The following is an 18,508-nucleotide window of genomic DNA, read 5'->3' on the forward strand; positions in this document are numbered from 1 at the left end:
TGGACTCCAAATTTTTGAGTTTTTCTATGAGGTTAGTTTGTAATGGATTATGATAAGTATCGGTGAAACTAATAGTAACATTTTATTCCTGAATGCTGCTTTTTGGCATTTTAGCAGCTTGTTTTGTGTCCATATAATATATTTATATCTATATAATGTACTTTGTAAAGAAAATCCAGTTTCTCTGTGTATTTTTACCTAACACTGTACTTTGTTCTCACTTTTTAAACTTTGTACTTTAATTTTATTCTCTCTGTTTAGTAAAGCTGAGGAAGGAATTTCAGCTTCAGAGGCTAAGCATGTGTTTTTTTTCCCAAATGTTCATGTAAGGAGAAGGCTTAGTCATAAAGCAATCGACTCCAACCCACAGGCTGTAAAACTTCCAAGTTTGTAAATCCATGGTGATTCAGTCCTATAAAGGAAGCTTGAACTCTTTTTCAGTTTTATTCCTAAAAGATGTCTGTTGTAGAAAACATAGAGACACTTCTCACATCTATAGCAGGTCAGGTCCACGTTCAATTAACAATTTAAAAAACGATTGACATGGGTTCTGTCTTCTTCTCATTTAGACTATTAGTACTTCTTATCAGAAGATTATGCTAATGGAGTGATAATACCTTGGAAATGAGGCCAAGTGGTTACAATGGCAACAGAGTGTGAATTAGTGGGAGGTGCAACATAGCCCAAAGCTTCTTTGAATTCAGGGTGAGCTTGGAAGTTGACCTGAAATGTCTAGATCTTGGCAGTTCTTAGAGACTTGGCTCCTCCTCTGCACATCTGATTTTTATTAAGAATTTCCACAAAGAATCTGCATTGTGTAAACTCCAGATCCGTTTTATCTTTAAAATCCTATGGCTTTGGTAAATGTGCTGGGTAAATATTTCCATAGAAGATATTTACAAAGAGATTTTTGAGAAATGCCACAGTAGGAAATTTTGATTTGGAAATGAGGGACTGGGAAAATTTACTAATCATGTTCCCAAACTAATTCAGGCAACTGAACACGTCCATTTAAAAATAAATTCTTTGTCTTGTTAGAACCCAGGCGTGGTTGAGGCGAGCATAGCACAGAGCTGGCTGAGTTTCATGCATCATGCACTGAAGGGGTTTCAGAGACAGTTACTGTCTCCTCTTAGGCAATTGCTGGTCTTGACAGGGACCCATAGGAGTAAGAGCTGCAGTAACTCAGAAAGAAGCAGCTAAGACTCGGTAGAAGTGAAGGTTAAGCTGGTAATTCAGTGGCTGCCTGACCCCTTCCCGCCTTTCTTCCTCTGTATTCCCACGTGCGCAGCCCCATGCTCAGGCTGCCTTGACCCTAGCACCAAAGCAGATCTGGAGTCTTGCTGAGAAATGCCACCCTCGAGGATGGGACACAGGGAAGGAAAGGAGTAGGGAGGTGGCCCCCATGTAATTTCTGTTTTTAAACATTACTGCATTCAGTGGACTCAAGATGGCATGCCTCGTCCCCATCGCTCACTCGACATGTCCATTGTTCCTGCAGGCTGTCCTGTGATTTAAAAAATTGCCCTTGTTGGGTTCCTGTAGGCAGCAAGACATGGTGGAAAGGGCAGAGGCTCTGCAGTAAAAGAAAGATCTGGGTGTGTATCCAGTTCTGCCTTAACGTCTCCAAGCCTCAGTTTTTTCCTCTACAAATTAGAGATTTTATACCTAATGCCCTTGAATCTTATAAATGAGCTAACTTGTAGGAAATTACCCAGCATAGGGCTTGGCACTCAGTAAATGATCGTCATCCCTGTGATAGTTCTTGTAAAGTCAGGCTTGTGTGGAGCAGAGGAAAGTAATCAGTGAGATTTTCTACAAATCCTCACTTTTTATTTTCCTCATTTGTAAGATGAAAGTGTTAGATTTTGTCCCAATCCGCGTTGCACTTGTGTCTAACATAGTTGGGGGAAATAAAGTATTATAAATCCTCGTGAAGCTCACAGTTCTTAAATAAGGCATCGGGCGGGAGCTGGTCTGTGGGCCGCTTGCGATCCCAGCCTGCCCGCTGTTCCAGAGCCCCATTCTCTTCCACTCACGAAGGCTAGTTAGGGTGCACGTGAGTGAGAGTGCTGACGTCATAGGGATGGCTTCCACCCTGTGCTGCTTTGTAGAAGAAGCAAATCATTCACACAGGCAGTGCTTTAACTTGCAGCCACAACAGATTATTAGCCATAAAGCTCACAGCTTCTCACACGCCATGTGCAAAGCTGTCGTTAGCACATATGGCACTTAGGCGCAAATTAGAAAAAGGCTCCCTTTACTTCAGAAAAACAGTTCCATCTCAGCACTATTTCTCAATAATAATACTTACAGCAGATAGAAAACCATTCTGTATAAATTATACAAATCTTACTATTGAACACAAAATAATAGTGTTTGTGGAGTCCTAAATATTAACCTTTTCTGAGATACTTTATTTTAAAGTAATTACATGTTTTGCTTTCATAAAACTATATTCTTTTCCTTTTTCCTTTTTTTTTTGAGATGGAGTCTCACTCTGTCACCAGGCTGGAGTGCAGTGGCACAATCTCGGGTCACTGCAGCCTCTGCCTCTTGGGTTCAAGAGATTCTCCTGCCTCAGCCTCCCGAGAAGCTGGGACTACAGGTGCGTGCCACCATGCCCAGCTAAGTTTTATATTTTTAGTAGAGACGGGGTTTCACCACAATGGCCAGGATGGTCTCGATCTCTTGACCTTGTGATCCGCCCACCTCGGCCTCCCAAAGTGCTGGGATTACAGGCGTGAGCCACCGCACCTGGCCAAAACTGTATTCTTTATGATAGTTTCAGTCTTCTTGCTCCCATGTCTCATTTTCTTTACAAATGGTCACTGGATTCGAGTCTTTCTTGTGATATGGAAGACCTTTATCTTAGAATGTTTAATTTTTTCAAATACTTTGTAACAAGCCACAAAATTTTAACAGCATTTAATCTTTGCACCCACAAAACCTCTATTAAAAACAAAAGCAATATATGGTAGTATTTTACTTTATTATTGATGATAAATGAACGTTAATAATTACATAGTGATTCATGTCATCATGAAATACTACATTTAAATAGGGAATTGGCAATAATATCATGATGGAAGGCTTGTAAAATGTAGCCAGTGAACTAATCTGATGGAGATATTTTTCAATTAAAAAAGTATTTTTTTACCTGATAGAAAATTGGCTGCTTATTTAGAAGCACAGTTCATGTTAGATGTTGCTAGATTGATAAAGCGTTTCAATTATCAAACTGGTTCCCCTTTTGTAAGTCTTAAGGGAATGAGCTATGTCAGCTCTATAAGCAAGACACTGTTTCAGCTTTACTGAAAGTTGTTGAAATGAGTTGATTTTGTTAGAATAAGGATGTTTCAGTCATGTGCTAGAAACTTTGTTGTCACATATGTATAAATCAGGGGTGTCCCTGGACTTCGGCCTCCCTGGACTTTTGGCTTCCCCAGATTAAAAGAATTGTCTTGGGCCACACACAAAATACACGAACAATAATGATAGCTGAAGAGCTAAAAAAAAAAAAAAAAAAAAAAAAAAAAAAAAAAAAAGAAAATTGCCAAAAAAATCTCATGTTTAAGAAAGTTTACAAATTTGTGTTGGGCCACATTCAAAGTCGTCCTGGGCCGCATGTGGCCTGTGGGCTGTGGGTTGGACAAGTTTGATATAAACTGCCCATCTTTGGAGTCAACAAACATGAAAAAAAAAAACCCACCTCAAAATAGTGAAGACGTTGGCATGTTAGGTGTGGCGCCCTTTTGTGTTGTGCCCCCTCAACCCCGGGATCAGACAGCCCCGTAGTACAGCTGTCAGGTCGAGAACCACTGGGCTGGACACCTTGAGCGCCTGTCCTTTCTAAAGCTCTAGCATTTGGTGACTATTTCACCTCAGGGCTCTTCAGGGCGCAAAGTTGTTTTTCCTTTACGATAGCATCACTGCTGCTGTCGGCTCAACAGTACTCCTTGGCTGGGGCTCCGGGCCCTTCATCCACCAGCTCCTCGTTCCCTTTTGTGCCCTGACATGCATGCCTCTCCAACACATTGCTCACTTTTCCCCAGCACAACTTTTTTCCTTTTTTGAGGCCATTTATTTATTATACAAGTAACTTGTTTTAGAAAATCTAGGCTGGGCGTGGTGGCCCACTCCTGTAATCCTAGCACTTCAGCAGGCCGAGGCGGGTGGATCACTTGAGCCCAGGGGTTCAAGACCAGCCTGGACAACATGGCAAGACCCCATCTCTACAAAAAATACAAAAATTAGCTGAGCGTGTTGGCACATACCTGTAGTCCCACCTACTTGAGAGGCTGATGTGGGAGGATTGCTCGAGCCTGGGAGGCTGAGACTACAGTGAGCTGCGATCATACCACTGTACTCCGGACTGAGCAATGGGAATAAGACCCTTCCTCAAAAAAAAAAAAAAAAAAAAAAAAATCTAGATGCACTAAAAAGAAGAAACAACAATCACCTGCAGTCTTACCACTCAGCGAACTCACAGCCAACAGTCATTACATTTCCACGTGGACTTTTATTTGCAGGGTGCTGTATGAGTGTAGTGTATAATTTTGACATAAATGCCATTCTTGTGCATATTTTGTGATCCCTTCTTCATTTGCTAAATGAGCATGTCTTTGTGTGAATAAATACACTCTTGCAATGTTATTTTAGATGTGGTTCATCATGTTTCCAACCGGAAGTACTTCAGTTGGACATTTAAGTACCAAACAAGTTTCACTAATCCACTCAGACCAGGCCACCATCTAGAACAATGCCCAGCACACAGTAGGTGCTCAACCAGCATTAGTCGAATGAATCTTTTTGCCCTGATCACTATAACAAAAGAAGGTTAAAATGATGGGCCTTTATTGCCACAGCCAAGTGTTAATCCCAGCTCTGCTGCTTTCCTTTGTCATTGTGAACAAGTGACTTAATCTCTTTGGGGTTTTCCTCAGTAGCAGTAAAAGTGGTACCTGCCTCACAGGGTGCCTAAGATCCCATGCATAGGAGCCTCAGTGCAGACCTGGTCTGCGGTCGGCTCGCCACAGTGGCAGCTGTGAGTGTCATGTCTGCATCCCAGACTGTTGGAGTTGAGGCCTGCACACTTGTGTCCCTCCCACTCCCCTGCTTGCAGGGCCTTTTTTCTTGGGGATGTCTTGGAATTCCCCAGCGCCTGTTTCTGCCTTTATCCCAGCCTGAAAAGCGAGGAATCAAAAATTCTGAAAATTGTTCTCACCTTGCTCTTTCAGTTTCACTGCTGTGCTGGACTTATGGAGCACCTGCTGTGTACAGAATGTAGTCCAAGGCATGGCAGGGAGTGGGAAGGAGCAGCACAGAAAGACTAATTCTCCTAACAAATGTCAGTGGCACAATGCCTGCAGGGCTGCTTTGCTTAATTCCCAAAGGACTCACAAATGGGAGAACAAGATAATCCACGGAATAGAAAAATGGTAAAGGGCCTGCACAGGCGCTCACTGAGAAGGAAATACCAGTGGCCCTTAACTCATGAATAGGCGATCAAGCCCAGACCTAATTAAAGACATGCCGATCTAAGTAAGAAGATAGCATATTTAGAAAATTCTTTTTACTTTATCATAAAATAAAGCACAGATGCAGAAAACCACACAAGCAAATTCGTAGCTTAATGAATTGTTCTAAGGCAAACACCTTCTAGCACCTAGGAGGGGGAGGGGTTTTCCCCTCTCCCAAGTGACAGGCGGATGTATCTGGAACTGAGGGTGGGGGCAGGGAAGGTGACTGTTTTTCATGAACTCCAGCTCATCCTTTGAGACCCAACTCAGGATCCCCTTTTTCTGGGAGCCTCCCCTGGCCCTCTAGTCTGAGAGCAGTGCTTTTCAGATGGTGTCGTAACTGCCTGTTAACTTTATCTGTGACTCTGTAGCTCTCCTCCCTTCACCATGCTGCACACACCCCTTGCCCTCCCTTAGGCTCTGGAGGCCCAGGCCGTGCCATTCTTATTCTTTGTATCTCTAGTACTTTACACAGCACTTGGTGAACATGAGTGCTCAATAACTATTTGTTGAATGGATGGAAGGATATTGTATACGATCAGGCATCACTTAATGACAGGCACATTCTGAGAAATGCGTTTTTAGGTGTTTTCTCATTGTGTGAACATCATGGAGTGTGTGTTTACAGAAACCTTCATGGTCCAGCCTGATGGTCTAGCCTGCTGCTCCCGGGCTACAGACCTGTACAGCACATGACTATAGGGAACACTGCAGGCAGTGGTAACACAGTGTTAAATATTGGTGTATCTAAACATAGAAAAGATACCATAAAAATACAGTATTATAATTTTGTGGGACCACAGACATCTATGTGGTCCATCATTGACAGAAACACCCGTGTCTGGCCCATGACTGCATTTCATTTGAAAGCCACAGCCATTCAAGAACTATGTAAACAGCACCACCTATGGGTAGACAATTTTAACACCACATTTTGCACTGGAAGATGAGACTTAAGCATCTTTTTACTGAAAAAAATGTTTCACTCTTCAAGCCATGGGGTCATTTATGTTTTAATAAATTTCAAAATGATAAGTGCTAATATTCTTCATATTGTTTTAGTTTTGAGACTGTTAGCTGAGGAGTCTGGAAATACAAAGGCTTTTGCAGTGAAAGGAGGAGGAAGAGGGAAGCCATATTAATTAATAACACATGTTGGACGCATTGTAACATATCTTATTTAATCGTGCCAATAACCTCTTCCTCACAGTGGTTTTATTCCCATTTTTAGATTAAGGAGGTTAAGCTGATGGAGGTGAATCCCCTCACCCAAGCCCTAGAGCACGGATCCAGCTGGCCTCAAAATCTGTGCTCCTTCCACCATGTTAAGCTGGGAAGTATTGGTTGGAAATGTCTATGAAGCAGTTGCTTTTGTCCCAAATAAAGTCTCCAGCAACTTCTAAACATTTTGAATAGATGGTTCTTAAATGACCCTATTTCTAATAAAAAGCTGCTTAAGGACAATTTTTATAGAGTCATTATTTCCATGGTGGAGTATTCTGACTTCCAGCAGGAACTTTATTTCATCACGTGAAGTCATTTTTAAAAGCAGTCATGTGGCTGAGCCCAGTGGCTCACACCTGGAATCCCAGCACTTTGGGAGGCCAAGACAGGCAGATCATTTGAGCCCAGGAGTTTGACACCAGCCTGGACAACATGGTGGAACCCTGTCTCTACAAAAAATCTAAACATTAGCCGAGTTTGGTGGCATATGCCTGTAGTCCCAGATACTTGGGAGGCTGAGGTGAGAGGATGGCTTGAGCCCAGGAGGTGGAGGTTGCAGTGAGCCGAGATCACACCACTGCACTCCAGCCTGCGCGACAGAGCCAGACCCTGTCTCAAACAAAAAGAAGTCATGTTATTCCAAGAGCCAAAGTTGTTCTGGATTAATAAATTGTAGGGAAATCACATGTTTAACTTTGGAATGGACTCCTCCTCTATCAAGCCTTATTAATCACTTTCAAAAGCAAGTATCTCTGCTCAAACAGCACGTGGCTCCTATTAGTTCCACTCTGATCCTAGTTGCCCAGGACTTCTTACACATGTCACCACGTGTCGAAGACCTGCAAGATCTGGCCCCAGAGCCCCCTTTCAGGAACATGGGGTTAGGTAAGTTAATGTAGATGAAAGAGATAAGAGCAGATCCCCGCTCTGAGGCACAGTGAATATCTGTTGAGTTGCAGCCTGGACACGTCGTCCACTGGACTCTCCTCCTTATAAATGCCAGTCTATGGTGCAGCAAATAGGAGCTTTATCAGATGAGTAAAAACCAACCACTCTTAGACCATCCCTGTGCCCAAAGTCCACAGTGAACACATTCAGGGATTTGGACTTAGACATACGTGTTCACAGCTGCCTCTGCGGTGTTGACCGCACTGGTGTCTGTTGGTGTGAGCCTCCCAGCTCAGACTGCACTGCTGTCTGTTGGTTGACTGCACTGCTGTCTGTTGGTGTGAGTTTTTCCTTGGGGCAGATGTCTAGTGTTCTCCTGCCATCTCCCCATACAGCTTCTGGTCTGGTGAAGATTCAAATGTACCTCATCCTCCGTTGAGTCTCCACAACTGCTTATATTTTATATCAGCTCTCGAACCATTCAGCTCAAGGGAGCATACAGCCGAGCTCTTTCAGCAAATCTCCTTCTTAAAAGCAATAAGAACTGCGCTGGAGTTCGTCTTGGAGATATTGGCCACAACTTAACACCAGAATAGCCAAGCGCTGAGAGTTTGTTCACCGGGGGCAAATCCTTTCTCTCCTCCAGGCTTAGTTCTGTCATGGGCTTCAGGGGCAGGTGCAGGACATCTTGATTGACTCCACACTGGGCAAGGGATGAATGAAGCCTCATTCTGCAGCTGGTGCTCCTTCACCCTTCCTAGGACAGGACTGGGCATTCTCCCCCGCACCCCGCCACCGCCATGGAGCCACACCCCAGCTGCTGAGGGGATGTTAAGTCACCCACTTAATTTTTTCCATCGAGCTCACATCAAGACATGGGGAATCAGAGATGAATTATGTAACACCTTGAGAAGCGATCATCTCCCACTCCAAGTGAATTCACCGCCCAAGCATGTTTCAAAATAGTGCTGGGTCTGAAGGACCCACTCTCAATTTGAGTGGCTGTGCGTTCTGAAGAGATGCACTTTCTGCATACGGCTCCCGTCAACAGACTTTGTTGAGAGGCCACGGTGGCTGCAATGTTCTCTTCTGGTTATCACTGCACATCTGTGTGTTTGCCTTTCTATCGGTTGTTCAGAAGATTCGTCATCATTTTATGGGTTTATATTCTAAGATTTGCATGCAAGAGTGAAATTACCTCCTCCCAGGCTTGCCTTTTAGAAAAGGTGGTGGTGCATTGGCAGGAGTAATGGGTTCTAAACAAATATGCTGGGTTTTTTTCAATAAAAACTCAACTTTCTAAAATAATAAAATGTAGCAGTAGTATATTTTCTAAATACAGCATACCACAAAGTGATACATTGTTTAGAGCATGATTTAAAGAAATGTAAGCATTTTAGTACCACCTGATACCTCTCTCAATGACCTTAGTTGTTAACATTCCTGCTACCTAATCTGTTAATAGAAATCTTTCATTCTTCCTCTTACAGTTCTTCAGTGTCGAAGGTCCATGAGCTTCCCTGTATGAAAAGTTCAGATTCCCTTGCGGATTTTCTCTTTGTAGGAAGAACATAGTTCATAATTGCTTTTTTCTGTCTCTAGGGCAAGTTCTGAATTTCTCATTTCTGTGTTCATAGCTTTTGCATCATTCTACTTTAGTGATCAAAGTCATGATAAAAAAATAGTTTTCATATCTTTTGATTCCATACCTGGCTTCCCTTTGATTATGTTTCTGTAATTAGATTTGCCTCGTAGTCTTTTGTCAGCTTTCCTTCTGTCCTCACCTCCTTCTGCCTGTAAATTTAATCATATATGTGAGATTTGGAGTTAAGATTTCTTCTGCTTCTGCTTAGCACACAGAAAATGACAAGAATGTCACTCCCACCCTAAAAATGAGAACAATTCAGGTATCTACAGTACCATAGCTATTTTAAGGCCACCATGGAGCTGAGGACAGAAAGTAGTATAATGAACTGAAGTGTTATTGAAAAGTGGCAAGCCCATCTGAGGAGGGACAGGCCCCACGGCTGCTTTTGTCTCTGGCAGAGTGGCGGGGAGAAAAGGGGAGCCCTCTTAGATGGGAGTAGGTAAACACCTGGAGCTGTAGAATTGGGAAAGGCTGAGTGTGGACTGGCAGGAGAGTTCAGAGTCCTCAGGGGCTCTGGGCACACGGGAACCCTCCCCCTGCTCAGACGCACTCCGCTTTACCCCAGACTTCCGTGAGTGTGCGTGGTGGATTGGGAGCCGGACAGGCGGCTGAGAGAGACCCACCGAGGCAGAGGCATGCCAGGAGGAAAACCGAGAGACGTTCTCCATGCTGAGGGCCTTGAACTAAGTGCCAGGCAGCAGCTGGCCACCCCCGAAGGAAGGATGAGGAAAGCTGAGAGAGAGCCCTTTGAGGGGTGGGTGTGTAGTGAGGTCTGGGGACCTGGAGGATGGAGAGAAACTCCATCTGCACACCAAGCCCCACACCAGGTTCTTGGCAGCAGCTGTGTGTTCCCCCCGGGAGAGGCAGGATTGCTGAGAGCCGACCCCACCACCACCCACCAGGCACAGATCCTTGGGGCCTGCTGAAGGCTGAAGACGGAGTACCAAGAGGAATTCCACAGGAGCTCCAGGCCTCACACCAGGGCAGCCGCTGTCTATTGTCCAAGGCCCTGGGAATATAGCCATGAACAGAAAGATCCCTGCCCCTGTGGAATTACCTCCTGGTGGGAGAAACAAAATGAAGGCAGGGGGCAAATAAGTGCTATAGAGAAAAATAAAGCAGGAGGGGCGGGGGGTGTGGCAAGCAGGGCGTGAGGAGGGTTTCAGTATGGAGCAGGGAACATGAATCCGTACGCACGGCTACAGCAGTGGCCTGAGAGTGGCTGACTTCGGGGAGGATGGTCCAGGAGGGCCCATGAGCCAGCGCCTGACACGGAGCCTGCTGGGCCAGGTTCCCAGAACAGCAGGGAATATAGTGAAGGGAGATGGGCTCGGAAGAATACAGGGGTCAGGTGCAGATTGGATAGGGCCTTGTAGGCAAATGTAAGACCCTGGCTTTCAGGTTCAAAGGCTGTGCCATGCCTTTTTAGTAGTCTTTTCAGTGACCATAGTTTAGAGTTTAGGAAACTAAGCCTATAGCTTACAAAACTACTTAAAACACATTTGAACAGAGTAAACCACTTTTAAAGCATCAGGAAAGTAGTAGGCTCTACCGCCCCACCCTGTGTGCTACAGGAAATTATCTGGAAATCAAGAATATTAATATAGAATATTACTTACTACATCTTGGGATTAAGGATAGTTTTTATTCCTGGTGTTTTTCATTGTGTTTCAAGTCAAAAATTGAGGAATAATATTAGGAATGTATCTGCTCAAGTTTTTGTTTTAAATACACACACAAAATGCATATGTACTCCTAGCAGCATTTAAGGCACTATGGTGAAACCAGTGCACCCCTTGACTCCCATTTATTTCCTGTGTCGTCTTTTGTATCTTAAAGCAGGCAGAAGTCAGGGAAGCTAAGCAGTGCAAAGCATGAACTTTGGAGTCAAAGTTGAGGTCAAGGGGTCACCCCCCTCCCTGAGCTCCCTCGGTCTCCCTGTCCCTGTCTGGAATGGAGACGGTGCCATCTCCCTAAAGGTGGTGTCATGGGAGGGGTGCCCCTGGCAGGAAGTAGTGGGTCTGCAGTGGCGGCCGCCTCTCTTTCTGCCCCCAGGGTCCCCTCGTGGAAGTTTCTCCTGTGAGGTGCTTGCTCCTAGGGATGTCCAGTCTGCCTGCGGCTGTCTGTCCTTAAATGCTTCCTGGGTTTGGTTTCCCAAGTGCTGTCATGGGGTGGTCTCACCTGCTCATGGTGGGTGCCCAGGGTGACTGAAGTCAGCAGGGGTGTCCCTACCTCTCCCGAGAGATGGCTGAGCTGGAGGGCATCACACTCTGGTGTTCCCCCCTTCTCTTTCTATTTTATGCTCACCCACTTGTCTTCCGAGAACAGCCATCTGCTTAGGAGGTGAGCTCTAAAAGGCCTCACCGAAAGATCTTTTGTCAGGAATTTGCTAGTTTTAAATAAGTTCTTTAAATAATCTGTCAGAAGAGTGTAGGGAATAAAAACAACCGTTTTTACACATTTAGACAGGGTCATTCCCTTCTTGATTAACCACATTTTTTCCTCCCCGAAACACTTATTTGCAGCCATAAAAAGCACAACTTTGGTGATAAAGTGAGGATTGCAATCTCTTGCACCTATGAGATTGTTTATGATTGTTTATGTGTGTTCCTTTTTGCAGTGAAATTGGTCGTGTTTTTCTTATTAACGTGTATAACTTATGCAGCATTTGTGTGGCAGACTGCTGTAGCCGTGGCTTTGGGGTCTGAAGTGAATGAGATTAAACACCCACAGCACCCTTTAAAAACTGTTTTTCGTTTATTTTCACAGCAAACCCAAGGAGCCTGTATTCAGTGCAGGTAAGTCTGATTTAATTTATGTATGGGAACCCCTCACTCACTTTCTCAGAACTCAAGGGACAGAAAAGAAGTAGCCAGCTTCAGGGGCCAGCCTTGGACACACAGGAGCTTTGGTTTGTGCAGACCCAGATGGAGCTTTGTACCTGGGGGTTGAATGGCTCAGATAGTGACAGCGAGACTGCCTTTAAACAGTCATAAAGAGCAAACCCTTCACCTACCCTCTCCAAAACCAATGTAAGACATGCCAGTAAGGAGGAGAGTGGAATGCCACCACCTATGCCATGATGGAATTTCTAGATTAAAAGGTGTCTGTTGCCTTGGTTATTCCTTCCTTACTAACTGGATTCTGTTATCAACATTTGCATTTCTCTTAGGGGAAAGTTTCTTATGCATCAAGTTATATAACTGTCTAAAAGTAGCTTTTCTTTTTCTGCCTATGATCTCCTAAACTGCAAACTAATAGTTCATGTATATCTTTCCATATATCTTTTTTAACACCTTTTGTAATAAGGTAGATGCTGTTGTCTAGCATCTTAACCTTATTTAGAAATGCATTTAAAATGCAAAAAATGGACAAGTATGTAATTGATGAAATACATTCATTTAATTTTAATTGTTCTAGTTTTTTTCTTAAGTTCAGAATTAAAACATAAAAGTCAAAGTTGTGTATTTATCAGCATGTGCTTTAGTGTTCATTTCATTTTCAGGAAGCATGAAATTACTCACTGAAAATGTACTTGCTGTAAGCTCTCAGGGCCACATTGTGAGCGCACTTGTCAGGATCCCTGAACCGTGTCCAGATTTTAAGACTGGGGGGCAGGTCAGGTGTTGGCCTGCGGGCTAGTGAGGGCTCCGGGCTCCGGGGCAGGCAGGCCAGCCACACTTGCAGTACTCCGCCGTCTCTTTATCTAGCCCTTCTGTCTCTGTCTCCGAAATCACAAGGGAAACGCCGGGTGACACACTGCAAAGGTAGGCAGCATTTCTGAAACCTCATAGCTCTCTGAGCAAAGCTGTTACCCAGGCTACAGAAACCTTTTTCATACAGGCAAACAGATGCTCTCCTTGTATGAAAATGTTTTTGTGTTGCAAACCACTTCGATTTATTTTAAGTTAAACGCATCCCTGAGCATTTACTCGGATGGGCTTTAATAAGTGGCTGTAATTTGGATCCCAATTGGTATTGGCTGACTGCAGGAATTTTTTTTTCATCTATGTAAACCTTAAGAGAGCTATAGGGCCACCCCTGGATGTCCCACTGTTTGACTTGGTATCATGCACTGCTGCTGGCCTCTTCCCACTAGCGCCTTTGGGTTTGGTGGCGTGTGTGCTGTTATCCTAACCTGCCTGGAACAAACACTGCTTTCCCTGGCTGCATTTTGATTTTAGATGTAGCCTGTCTGAATCACCAGTACAAAACAGTGCCACGGCTGACTTCAGTGCTTTTTTTGCCTAGTTCAGTAAGTTAAAATTCTGCAGTAAGTAAGCTCAGTCCTAAGGATTCTTAATCATCACATACCTGTGATAGACTCGTGGATATTTCATAGACATTGGTTATATACATCCACACTGTGCATTTTTTATGTGTTGTGGAAATAGCATTATATTGTCTTTATTCCTAACCTACATTCTGCGAGCTTTCTGGCAGGACTGATTCTCTAACAAAGAGAGTTGCTAGAATCCCTTTTCATTTAGCTGTCAACTCCAGTCTCCTGCCCCTCTTTTCAAGAATGTCAGTCGTTTGGGTGCTTTTAGATTCTTTGGTTGTGGTAGCCACACAGCCCCTGATGAGCTTATATTTGGGTGAGGTTTAAGGAAGGGAAGAAGCTTCAGAAGAGAACAGCATGAGCGGTGGCACAGACAGGACAGGGTGTAGAGGGGGGCAAAGAGACACGCCTCGCCCCAGAGGAGAATCCCTGTGGGTGGCTGTGGCAGATGAGGTCCTGTGCGGTGAGAGCCTGGCAGGGCATTTAGACCTGCTGGATCCAGCAAGGAAGAGAGCAGGTGAAGAAGTTTACATGGAGGAAGGGCTCCGTAAAACCTGGTTTGGGCCTTGGTGGGTTTGGCAGCAGTGTGTAAACTGACCCAGGAGAGCCATAAGAGAGCCTGTGGTGATGGGGCCCCAGTGCACCTGGGGAAGTTGGCACCAGCGTGGGAGACATTGTAAGGGGAGGATCCATGGGACGCAGTGGCTGGCACACATAGGCAGGGATGATCGCGTTCATGACTCTCACTCAACGTCAGCCTTAATACGCAGTGTGAAGAGTGTGTCACGTGCATGCATTTAAGACCTGAAGCGCATACACACAATAACATGAAACTGGGGTGCCCTCTTGATTTTTAAGTAATACTGCATGTGGCATTGTTTGAAAATCCTTAAGAATAAGACTTATAAAACTAACTTGTACTATAATTATTTCCTAACTGTTCCTCGCCAATTTCCTCCCTGCGGATGCTTTTTCTGTTGAGTTGTGTACAGGTATCCCTGGTTCCAACTGCCCAATTTAAATACCATTAAAACCAGGTCCTTTGATCTGCAGTGAAATTTCAGAATTCAGCGAGTTCTGAATCTGAACAGAATTCACCAGGAGCGGAGCTCACAAGACATTTTCTTTGCCCTTATCATATCCTGAGAACTCCAGTCAGAACACCCCAAGATGCTCTTTTTGAGGTCTAGGAGTTACCCCGTGTTGATACATTATTGATATTTACTTTTGTCCCTATGATTTATTGAAATATTAAAAGTTATTTTATTATAGAAATGTTCGTTCTGAAGAGTTTTGCATCCTGATTTCTCTCTCTAATGGGTCTTTTGTTCTTTTGTTTTCCATTTCTAGATTTTCTTTGAGCATTTTCCTTTCTGCATTGCATCCTAGCATGCACTTCTGCTGATTTTGTGTTCTTTACACTTGAAAGAATTGTTCAATTAAAAGATACATAAAGATATATTTTTACATTGCAATATAACAAATCCATTTAAATATTGAAAAATATTTGTGAATTTGGATATTGAGATTGTGTATACATTGAACTCAAAAACTTTAAGTGGATTTCTTGTGTTAGTTGAATTTTGGGGGTGGTATTTTTTCCCCTCCTGATGATAAAAGAAAGTAAACAGTAAAATCTCATGGAAAATCATTGTTGGAATCAAGTTCCTTCCTGCCTTTTACAATTTCGTAGGTATCTCATGTACTTAAGTAAACAGAATATCAAAAGCAAACAAGATGCAAACTTTTGTTTCAAACTGTTTACTTTTATGTTACTTTTTTCCCTAGGATATCAATTAGAATGACAGAAGGGTAAAAGTTTCTCTTTTACACTGAAAGGCTAGAGAGGATAAAGCATTTGTTTTGAGGTACACTGGGCACTGAGGTATCTTACTGACATCTTTGTTCTTTTTGTAGAAGAAGGCTATGTAAAAATGTTTCTTCGTGGACGCCCTGTTACCATGTACATGCCCAAAGATCAAGTGGATTCTTACAGCTTGGAAGCAAAAGTAGAACTTCCAACCAAGAGACTCAAGCTGGAATGGGTGTATCCTTTATTCATTGATTAGGTCTCACATGAAGTTATCAGTCAATCAATGCTTGATGTTAACTGTAGAAATTCATAAAACTTAAGTCCTCTTAAGCTTTTAAAAAACAAAATGTTTTACTGTTACTTTTGAAAACTTAATGTAACAAAATTGACCATATGTTAGAGACCTACAGAGTTCTAACAAGGTAGGAGCTTCATAAGAGCGGCTTATTATCAGGAGAACCAACTTATCATTCCTGAACGAAATAGCTGTGGTTCTGGCTCAAATACATGTTCATTATTTTGCTGAAAAGAAAATATGAAGATGTTATATGATTGTATGAGTGATTTTTTCTTTGTCAGGAGAAAATGAATCACTAGTTTCTGGTCCGAATTTTATTCTTTCCAAAAAAATGACAATAGTAGTTAGAAATATATAAAGAAGTGAACAGTGAAAATAATCAAGAATGGGTAGAATTTTAGATTCTAATGAGAACTGATTTTTTTTTAAGAGATAGAGTCTCCCTATGTTGCCCAAGCTGTTCTTGAACTCCTGGACTCAAGCAATCTGCTCGTCTCAGCTTCCCAAAGTGCTGGGATTATAGGCATGAGCCACCATGCCCGGCCAAAAGCCAATTATTTTTAACAGGAGCTATCATATACTTAGTCAACTCTTCAGGGACAGATGGAAAACTAGGCACTCTCTATATTTATAAGGAAACAACAGTGACAATGCAAGAAAATATTGTCCTTATGATTGAGGAAATGGGAGTATCCAAAATTGAAACTAAACCACATTGGCAAAAAAGTTTTTAAACCCAAAGAAAGAGGGGTACTCTGAAAGGAGGACTAGCATTCTCCCCTTAAACCAAGTATGGACTTGGCCAGCCTTAGGAGCCAAACTTCAAGTGTGACCTTGACTGAAGGGATGATAGAAAAATATGAATACCAAAGTACTGAATGAAGGGAGTCAAGTGAATGATGTAAATGAAATTGACATATTATGTAGATATCATCCTACTTTAAAAAAAAAAAAACTAACTACAGTGATGCATCCCTGTAGTCCCAGCTGTTCAAGAGGCTTATAAGGATGGAAGGATCCAGGAGTTCAAGTCCAGCCTGGGTAACATGGCAAGTCTCTGTCTCAAAAATACATATATTCATATCAATCAGAAAGGCTCCCCAAAAATCTAGGCCACAAAAATCTGAATCAACCATATAACTAACGTTCTTGAAACAGAGGTGCTGGTAGATTCATGGCATGAGGTTTGGAAAAGTGAGCTTCCAGGGGAAAAAACAACTGAAAGATAAGAAAATAGAAACTGTGAAAAAGGTGAATTAAATGTTGATTATTTTTCCATTTTCTTATTACTTTAGAGGAAACCTGCAGAGACCACCTTTCAGTCTATGCAGATTTTAAGGGAAAAAAAAAATTTTTTTTCACCTTCAAATATTTATTGAGTACCTGTTTAATACCAAGCCTGGAACACAAATTATAAGATGTTGGTTTAAATTTAAGCTATTGTGCCTTCATTTAGCATAATTACCATTTGAGATTATGGAATCATATTCTTTAGAAATTTTTTTAAATTACCACCTGTACCTAAATTTCTCCCCCAAAATACTTTTTTTTTTTCCAGATTCAAATGTCATAGGCATTTACCTGCACCTGTTTTGGAATCTATTTTGATACATGAAATTGAAGTGCTTCAGCTCGTCTTTAAGTCAGTAGTGGTTTATTGAACGGTTATATCACATCTGGAAAACATTATTCAAAACATTTATTCAGCCTACTTCCTGTTCATATTTTAGAAGATGTAAAGCAATGAAATTTGCTCTAAATAAATGGCATTTTTTGGCCATTATTTGGCATCTTGCCAGGTTACTTTTTACATCCAAGTTCAAGTGACATTTTGTTCTCAAAATAAAATAATTTTCAAGGTTTGGAAATATAATGCAAAAATTTTAACAGGGATTCTTATCCCAAAGGATCTGAGGGGCCTGATTTTTTTTTTTACCTTTTATGTATGTTTGTGTGCATGTGTGTGTGTCATTTGTACCCTTTGTAAGTACTTTTAGCATGTTTAAAAAAGGAATTTTTTAGTAAAAATTTAGCTTGTAGATTACAGTAAAAAAATCAATAATTGACTCAATAGCTTTCTAAAAATAAAACCAAATCCTTGTGAAAATATGTATTCACATTACATCAACGACTGTTTTCAACTTTACTGCATGCCTTTTGGGGGTCACATGTATTTGTCACGGAATATTTGCAATTTAATGTTGTTTAAATTAGTGACGCTGATGGTAATAGTTATATGGTATTTTATTGCCTGTGCCTGTTGAATAAAGCTGATGTTTTGTCAGCTCTTAAAGGGAAAAAAAATTTTATCTTGACACCCACAAAGCTATGGGTACAGGGGTCGAGACTGCCGTAACAACCTGTACTTGCTTCCGACGGGAGAGACCGTCTACTTCATCGCATCCGTGGTGGTGTTATACAACGTGGAGGAGCAACTGCAGAGGCATTACGCTGGCCACAACGATGACGTGAAGTGGTAAGTCCTAAAACAGGTCATTCCTGCTACTCAGAAGGCCGAGGTGGGAGGATCGCTTGAGGCCAGGAGTTCCAGACCATCCTGGGCAACAGTGAAACCCTGTTTCTAAAATAAATAAATAAATAAATGTGATTCCTGTTGCACAGGTGGAAATAGCATTAGCAGAACACAGTCAGTATTGGGACATAACTAAAGAGAAGGAAGAGGGTCTGAGGAAATGAGGTCTTTGGGAGAGCTCTTCTGTGTGGTCTCCTTGTGGTCCGCTCACTACTGCGCTCCCTGAGACCCCTCTCATGTTTAATTTTGCAGCCTCACCAACGCATGAGCTTCACGGACCACATTGTCTCAACAAACAGC

General features: G+C 42.5%; 1 protein-coding gene across 6 annotated transcripts in view; it reads left to right on the forward strand.

Moving 5' to 3' along the window:
- The window catches only part of EML1 (EMAP like 1), a 211,596-nt gene that overhangs the window by 147,469 nt on the left and 45,619 nt on the right, over nt 1–18,508 (forward strand). For all 6 annotated transcript variants that reach the window (XM_055361534.2, XM_055361533.2, XM_031001903.3 and 3 more), the window contains 3 exons: nt 12,052–12,080; nt 15,482–15,611; nt 18,002–18,151. In XM_055361534.2, the coding sequence (XP_055217509.1) occupies nt 12,052–12,080; nt 15,482–15,611; nt 18,002–18,151 (309 nt within the window). The remainder of the gene's footprint in view (nt 1–12,051; nt 12,081–15,481; nt 15,612–18,001; nt 18,152–18,508) is intronic.

This window comes from Gorilla gorilla, chromosome 15 (assembly GCF_029281585.2).
Source record: "Gorilla gorilla gorilla isolate KB3781 chromosome 15, NHGRI_mGorGor1-v2.1_pri, whole genome shotgun sequence".
Taxonomy (NCBI): domain Eukaryota; kingdom Metazoa; phylum Chordata; class Mammalia; order Primates; family Hominidae; genus Gorilla; species Gorilla gorilla.